The sequence below is a fragment of the Chlamydotis macqueenii genome, chromosome 7 (assembly GCF_036417535.1).
Source record: "Chlamydotis macqueenii isolate bChlMac1 chromosome 7, bChlMac1.mat, whole genome shotgun sequence".
Lineage (NCBI taxonomy): Eukaryota > Metazoa > Chordata > Aves > Otidiformes > Otididae > Chlamydotis > Chlamydotis macqueenii.
Window position 1 is genome coordinate 37,425,477 of NC_141562.1, and position 8,158 is coordinate 37,433,634.

Sequence of the window (8,158 nt, forward strand, 5' to 3'; positions counted from 1 at the left end):
GAGTTAAGCTGTGTTTGGGTGTTTACCAGGGGCAGCTGCTTCCTAATAAAAGGGTTTCTGTGCAGCAGAAAGGAGTCAGCATTAACAAATATATTAGCTGTAAGCATTTTCATGTCCTCGGGTGTCAGCTCAGCTGAGAACGGGAGAATTTAATGAGCTCTCTGTAGACCTGTGGATTTGTACATTTAGGAAACATATGAAATAAATTCTCATGTTTACATGGCAGATGTCTAATATGTACACAAAAACTCAGCCAACCCACACCGAAGTTTGCCACGAGGCACGAGACTAACGCAGCCAACGTCGCTCTGCCGGTCTGCTCTAACCTGACGGATACAAGCACGCGTTCCGCCTTTCCCGGCGGCTGCAGCTGACCCACAGACACACAGCGAGCAGAAAACCAATGAGCCGGGAAGCAAAACTGCCCTTCTGAGGAACGGGAGCATCCATGGGCTGCTGCCCTGTGATACCTGGATTTGGGGCTGGATTGTCTCTGGGTAATCAATAACTGCAGGGAAATTAAATACGTTTCATTTTAATGTTTGGGGTCGGGTTGTTTCCTAAACTAATTTCACCGCAATGGAAATATCATGCCTTGCACTTCTGAGATTTGAAGACAGATCTTCTAAAAATAGGCCTGCAGTAACTGGTGTTCAGATGAACGCCCTGTCAGAGGTATGAATCAGCTATTTCTAATTTTGCAGTGTGCATATAGGAACATTAAGGGAAAGCTTTGCATTAGTAGGACAATGGTTTTCAACTCTTTAACTCTTTTTTTTTTTTTTTCCACCCAGTGAAGATGCGAATCCCTGTGATTACTGGCAGTTGGCTTGTTTTTCTGAAGCACTTTCCAAAAGCTCGGACAAAGAGGTTTCTTGCATCTCTGAAGCACCTGCCCTGAGCCAGCGTACTGGGTCAGGCAGACCGGCCCGGGGAACGCCAATGCCAACACACAAATAACACGTTTTAGAAAAAGTTATTTTTTAGAAAATAAAGATCTTGTGATACGGATGCACTTTCACCCCTGCATTCGCAGACCCAAAATACAGATCGACAGATTAAGAAGTGGAGATGGTTTTATTTGTACGAGATGCCACCTGAAGTCATTTAATTCTCTTCCACAGATCAGCATCCCCTTTATATTTACCTGCATATACCTACAGCTACTGATAAAGTCCTGCCTTTTATCTGTATTTCTGAGGAACGGTCTGAAACGTCCAAAAGACAGACATACTCTAGAGCAAAAGTATCTACAGAAATGCAGTTTAAAATCAACTTTCCATCAGATCATGGTATGTCTTCTATCAAAGATGAAAAACTTTTTAGATTGTTTTCTTCTCTTTTAACATCGATGGGAGGAAACATAACCCAAAATTCTGGTTTTACAGGAGAGTAAGAAATGAAGAAGAAAAGTTTTTATAGGATGTCATGCATATGTCAAAAAAGTGAAAATCAAGTTTTGCACATTTTTTTTTTTGTGGATGCAATATTCTACCAAAGCTGCACGAGTGCACGGTTTGCCATGGACCAAAAAGCAGGTCAAATTTTGCTTTAAAGTCAATACCGGCAGTAACGAAAGAAGAAAATCCTTTCCTTCCCTTGCAACCCAGTGTGTGGGCACCGGACTAAAGAAAAAGCCCAGCTCACTCACTGTTTTGGGGGGTTTTTAGGGGCGTTTTACAGGTCTGCTGGGCACCGGCAAGGCTGCGAGCGCTGGCGGAGCGCGGATGAGCACCGCAGCTTTCTGTAAGCGCAGAGAGACAGAGTTTGGTTCGAGTTACGAGTTCAGTATTCGGAGTTTGTATGTGGCTGTGGGACCACACGTGCCTTTAGGGGTTTTGCAAATGGGAAATTTTAATTTCCAAATGACAATAATTTTTGTTTCGGATTTAAAGAAAACGTGGGAGAGCATGTTGGTGATTTCTTCCAAGTGTATTTATTTGCTGGAAATCAAAGCTTGCTGAACGAAGGGACAGCTGGGCCTGGCAGGCTGCTTCACCGTAAGGCTGCAGATCCTAAACAGAGGCGTCCCGGGATCGCTTAGGTCAACTGAAGTCCAGAAATTGTTTTATAAGGTACCAGATAAGGACATTTCAGCTTTAGTGCTGAAGCTCTTGCACCTCCCATGCAGCAGAATCAGGTCGCCCTGCTGTAATCTGCACGCACACATCAAAAACTGGAATCACAAAGCCCTGGAAAATCTTCCTTTGCTCTCCGAGGGATGTTTCCAGAGCGGGTTTAGGCACCTTTTCCACTTCTCCCGACGTGCTGGATGGAGGACAAAAGGCTGTGGGGATTCTGGTGCCCTGGGCTGGGGAGGAAGCAGCAGGTGCTCTCAGCCGGCGGGTCTGGTTTTTCCCAAATTCTCATACTTTGTCCGGGAAACTTTTCCAGCGTGGGCCAGCCGATGCTGCACCTGCCGAGGACGGACCGAGCGGGAGCTGCGGGGGCTCGGGGCGGGCGGGAGGAGGGAGGGGAGGTGTTTCCCCGCGGGGACACGCGTGGGGCGGGGGGAAAGGGGGGGGGGGGTGTCCCGCGGGCGGTATTTAAGCGGTCGGGCGCGGAGCGGCGCGCCTGCCGCGGAGCATGCAGGCCTTCGGGCCGCCCGCCCAGCCGCCGCCCTACGCCCGGCAGCTGCTGGAAGTGGCCGCCCGCCCCGGCGTTTACCCGCCGGGCCTGCCACGACCCCCGCCCGCCGCCGGTCCCTACCCCTGGCTGGGCGGCCCCGCCGCGCCCTACCCGCCCGCCGGCCCCTTCCCGCCCTCGGGCTCGGCGGGGGCGGAGCGGGGCTGGGCGGCGCGGTGCCCGCAGCAGGAGGGCCCGAGGCCGGCCAGGCCGCCTTACTCCTACTCGGCGCTGATCGCCATGGCCATCCACAGCGCGCCGGGCCGGCGGCTGACCCTCAGCCAGATCTACCAGTACGTGGCCGAAAACTTCCCCTTTTACAAGAAAAGCAAGGCGGGCTGGCAGAACTCCATCCGCCACAACCTCTCCCTCAACGACTGCTTCAAGAAGGTCCCGCGGGACGAGGACGACCCGGGTAAAGGGGACGGGGGACGGGGTCGGGGGGGACGTGGCGGGCGCGGCCCCCTGCACCTCAGCCCGCCGTGGGGCGGGGAGGCGGCGGCCAACGCGGGGGGCCCTTCCCTCTCTCCGCAGGCAAAGGCAGCTACTGGACCCTCGACCCCAACTGCGAGAAAATGTTCGATAACGGCAATTTTAGGAGGAGGAGGAAGAGACGGGCTGAGGCCGGGGGGAGCGGCGGGGGCCCGCGGCCGTCCTGCCCCTCCGGGGCCCAGGCGTGACCGGAGCTTCCCCGGGAGCCTTTTTGTAACGGGTAAATGTACATTTTTTTTAACACAACGTCTGTAAATGCAGAACGGTGCAGGAGGAGCGGGCGCGGGGGTGTGCTGGCAGCCGTCGGGGCTGGCCGTGGGTGCCGCTTCCCCTCCCTTCCCACCGAAATCTTGGAAGGGCTTTAACCTCCCACCATGCCGGTGTCCGGGCTGCCTTTCCCACCTTTGCGTGGCAAAGCGGAGCTCCCCGCAGCAGCCCTGCCAGCCCATGGCCCTGCCGGGTGGGGTCGGGGATGTAAGTGCTGGGTTTGCAGCCTTGGACTCTGCAGAGATGCCAGGAGAGAGCTCGGGATGTAGGGAGGGACCGAGGGACACCAGGGAGCCACTCCCAGGAATGACCAGGTTGGCATCAGGGACACCCAGCCACACCATCCTCTGCAGCGTTTCTAAAAAAATAACCCTTTATTTTGTTCCCAACACACAAGATCATCTTGGTGTCAGCCCACGGAGCTGACGATAATTCGTATGAAGAATTTCAGATTTACTCAAGTGTCCAAAATTAAGCTGGATCCCTGCTGAGGAGCTCTTTAATTGCAGGTTTTCCTGCTTAATGCCTTGACGGGTTGGTTGCAGGGAGCTGGTGGCCCTGTGGCGCGAGTGTCCCGATGCAGCCCAGGCTGTGCCCCACAGCGCAGCAGCCCCACAGGTACCTGCTGGCTTAGAAAAAACACCTCTGATTTAGCCACAGCGTCCACATGTGCATGCGGTTTCCACACTTTTTGTGAAGCTTTGGAATAATGCAACGTGGCACCAATGGACTGGAGGCACAGTGGTTATGTTTGGGTATTTTATTAAATCTTTCAAAGGAGAGGGTTTTGGCCACCCCTGCTTAGCCTGGTGCTACCTGTACTCCGCTTTTGCATTCCGGTTGGTTTTTTTAAGGACCTTGAGAAAACAGAATTGTGAACTATATAATTCATTATGTTTCCTTTCTGGCTCTCTGTCTCCTCCAGCCTGTTCTTCCTTGCTGCTGACAAAAATACAGTTTTCTTAAATAAAAAGCTAAAAATATTATTGTTGTTGTTTACAAGAAAACAAACCCAAACAGAAACCCATATAACGCAGACTTTCTGTGCGTTATAATGGAACCATAAAGCAAGTTTGACCAAAACCAAAAAGAAACCCAAACACTCTATAAACAAAACAAACTGTCTTAAGAACATAAAATATGTTGGAGGTGCCAGTCCCTGATGGAAGGGAAGAATTACCTGTACAAGCAAAGGTTGTTTTTTTTTTTTGTGGCCCAAAATGTAATAAATAGTATTACAAGCTATCTGGTTTACAAATAACCAACTTTAGCAGACCTGGAGTGAAGCAAAGAGCAAACTGAACTGTCAGCCAATATGCTACATAGGTTTATGTAGACAAATTTCTTTTTTTATTAATCTCCTATTTGAAAAAAGCTTCATACAAGAAAAATTACTATTCCAAAATGCCTTTTAAAATATTTCAGACAGAGTCTCTTTGTTCATGTGTCCTGGTTCTGGCTAGGATGGAGTTAATTCTCACCAGAGCTGGGAGAGGAGCTGGAGCTGGTGGCCCCCGTGGCTGGGGACACAGCTGGGACAGGTTACCCATTACCCAACAGCTGGGGTGTTTCACCCAAATTGGCCCAGGGGCTCTTACATCCCATGGGACTCCTGCTCAGGGTATAAAGTGGGGATGGGGTTGGGGGGGGCAGGTTTGGCTGCTGGGGAGGGAGCTGGGCCTCAGGATCCCCTGGGAGCTGTGGTACTGTAAGTTATGTGCTTGAGTATTTTCTGTTATTGGTTTTGTTTTCCACCTCTGTTTTCTTTTCCTGTGTTGTTCTGTTAAACTGTTTTTGTCCCTACCCAGGAGTTCTTCCTTCTTTTCTTTCCAAATTCTCCTCCCTATTCCACTGGAGGCGGGCAGAAGTGAGTGAGCGACTGTGTGGTGTTTTAGCTGCTGAGTGGGACTAAACCATGACATGATGTTGTTATTTTCCAGGACTAGCAAGTAAGAAGACATTTACGTATAACCTCTGTTTCCTTTTTAAGTGTGTAGAATCCTGTTCAGGGTTTCAAGCTTTTATTTCAGCAGGGTAACCTTTAGCTACAACATTAAAGGGTACAGGGAAAGTTATTTTTGCAATTAGTTGTGTTTTAAGCTGCTTTTTTCCAGGTGCCTGAGGGTTGCAATGAGTATGTCATGTGGAGAGTGAAGAGGGGAGGGTAGCCTTATATCTTCACCAAAAAAAAAAAAGCACCTGTTGATGAATTTATTGGTGAAAATAGCTATGTGTTTCTGTTGGCATTCAGATTTTTAAAAGCTGCCTTTGGATTGTGAAATTCATTTACTGAGAAGTGAGCACAGAGTTTTAAATAGGAAGGATGGAGAAACTCTTGCCCTGGCAGAGCCGGAGGACCCTTCCCAAGACACAGTGAAGACACTGACCTCAGAGATGGGAAACAAACAATTTCACTCAACTCACATTTCCTTCTGCTTCAGGATACAGGGTTCTGGATCCAACCGTATTTCCAGCTTGGACTATTTGCCCCGGGACAAAGTACACCTTTACAGGATCCTGAAAATGCAGCAGAACAGAAGGAGAACCCTGGGTGGCTGCAGGTGCTTCAGGCTTTCCCGGCGTGGTCTTTGTTAGCAGCTCAGCTGGGTCCTGTGTGGGGAGGTCCAGTGAAAGGACCACACCACATTGCTGGAACTTTTCTTCAGGGACCGTGTAAGATGATGATTCGGTGTGTAGATGGAGGCCATCAGTTGTATTTCTTAGTGCTTCTGTTTTGCTGTTGTTCTATTTTTGTGTATTGCAAAGAAAATGAGAATTTTTTAAATAAATTAATCGAATTGGAGCAGAGGTATTGCCATCCCTCTAAGCAAAAACACTGCTGAGAAATAGTCTCATCTAGTTCTCGGAGAACAGATTCTCAAGACTGCCAACCCACAGCTGCTTTGCTGAGCTGCAGGCGGTGTGGTGGGACACACTGGGCTGCAACCTCATTATTACACTGCCCTGAGCTTCACGCTTGTCCCTGCCGGGCGCAGCTGCAGGAGGGCGAGACGGGTTGTTTTTGGAGGTTTAGGATGAGTTGTGATGTAGGGAATTCGAGACCTCTGAGCACATGACCTGGCTACTGCTCTCTACTTCACCCTCGGTCCTTACTACTGCCGGGAGGGAGTGGCTGCGGGGCATCTTGAAGGGTATTCCAGGGCTCCTCAAGCTTCACCATCTTTCTAGAAACCAAACCACAGTAGATTGGCGGCTCCTCAGCTGTCTTTCCCAGGCCCTTGTATGAAACACTGCTGACTATGGCGAGTACCCTCCACGTGCCCCTCCCTGAATTATTTCTCCTTGCAGCCACACCGTTACTGCGGCAGGATTCAGATTGGAGTGTGGCAGAAGATATTTCAGGGAGTGTTTGCACTTAAGCTGAGACCAGTTTTCCCTAAGCCGTGAGGTGAGGTGGGCTCCTCTGGAGAGTGCCTGAGAACAAGGAGCCCACTCAGGAGCTTGGAAGAGGCTCCAAAGGAACCCATCCACATTGGCAAAGCAGGAAGGCTGAGGAGCTGAGCCTGTTCACTTGGAGACTTGACACAGATGTCAAAAATCAGTGCTCCTGAGCGTGCAGTGCCACAGCAGCCTGTGACCACCCTGCTGTGACACGCAGGCTGGGTGATTTGTCACCTGTTTCATGTGTCTGTGTGAGTTAAAGCTGACACTGTTTTCATGTTCTCCTGATATTCCCAAATACACGATAGAATACAAGTGATGCTATGCAATAGCCAAATGACCAGGCTTGGTCTGAAGAAAAAACACTGCAGGAGTTCCTCTGGGTCTGTGCAGGAGGAGAAACACAAAATGCAGGCACTGGGCCTGGCGATGAGAGCCTGCTTCAGCACAGAATGAGAAACGCCAGCCCTGGGTGGTGAGATGGCTAAAATGAGTAAGAGTCTGGGAAGCTCCTGCAGCTAGATGCCATTTCTGGTGTCTCCTGATCTTGGAAACGTTAGAAATCCGCCCCTCACTGAAATTCAGAGCAACTTGGTGCCTTCTGGGGTGTCAACTCTTCAGGAATGGGTGTAGGTAGCGTCAAGGAAACAGCTCAGCGACTTTTCACCATTTTCCCCATGATAAACTGGAAGTGGGGTTGAAAAGGTTTCACCAGTTGAGGGAGCACCCAAGCAGAGCAAGAAATAGTTCATGGCTCGTTTCAGCCAGGGCGCACTGGAGAATCGGGCTTAGATTATAGATTATGGAAAATTTCAGGAAATAACAGATATGGTAGCTCCGCTTTCTACCCTGGGCTTTTTACAGGGGCTGCTATACCACTGGAAACAAATAACGACAGCCTTGGTTCATTATTCAAGGATAAACCTTTGGAAATAAGGAACTAGACTGTTTCTTTATCCAGATAGAGTTCAGCGTGGTAAGAAAGCCGTGGTTTCTTTACTCTGGAGCAACGTGTTGGACTATCTGAGAAACAGCTGTCGTACAGTCATAAATGGTCTTTTTGGGACCAAGCAGCGATGTACTGCTTGCCAGGGCTTGCTTATCAGCCCCGGCAGTTTTTTACCTCACAAAAAGTGCTGGACAAAGCTTGGGGAGGGCGTAACGACCTCTGGCTCATGAGGGTGCAGGGGATTTTAGTTGCCTGCAAACAGTGCCTGTGGGGTGTCTGCTGAATTAACTTGGAGGAATGGAAAAGTCTGGTAGCGGGTTCCCAAAATCACGCGCAGTCTGTGCCTGCAATTCTCGCTGGCTCAGCAGGGAAAGAGACAGTAGGTGAAAAAGAGAGACAGAATTGTAATTTCTTAAGAAATTA

The 8,158-nt window shown here is 49.9% G+C and overlaps 1 protein-coding gene across 4 annotated transcripts; it reads left to right on the plus strand.

The window, feature by feature from the left end:
- The first annotated feature begins 2,586 nt into the window (after positions 1 to 2,586).
- Positions 2,587 to 6,187, plus strand: FOXI2 (forkhead box I2). Of its 4 annotated transcripts, none has more exons than XM_086752423.1 (3): positions 2,587 to 3,040; positions 3,160 to 3,337; positions 5,499 to 6,187. In XM_086752423.1, exons 1-2 carry the CDS (start codon positions 2,587 to 2,589, stop codon positions 3,303 to 3,305), a joined length of 600 nt encoding a protein of 199 aa, XP_086608549.1. In that variant the 3' UTR covers positions 3,306 to 3,337; positions 5,499 to 6,187. The 4 variants fall into 4 exon arrangements, with proteins under 4 accessions (XP_086608549.1, XP_086608552.1, XP_086608553.1 ...); XM_086752426.1 differs by having other exon boundaries at positions 5,703 to 6,187; XM_086752427.1 differs by having other exon boundaries at positions 5,707 to 6,187.
- The last annotated feature ends 1,971 nt before the right edge of the window (positions 6,188 to 8,158 follow it).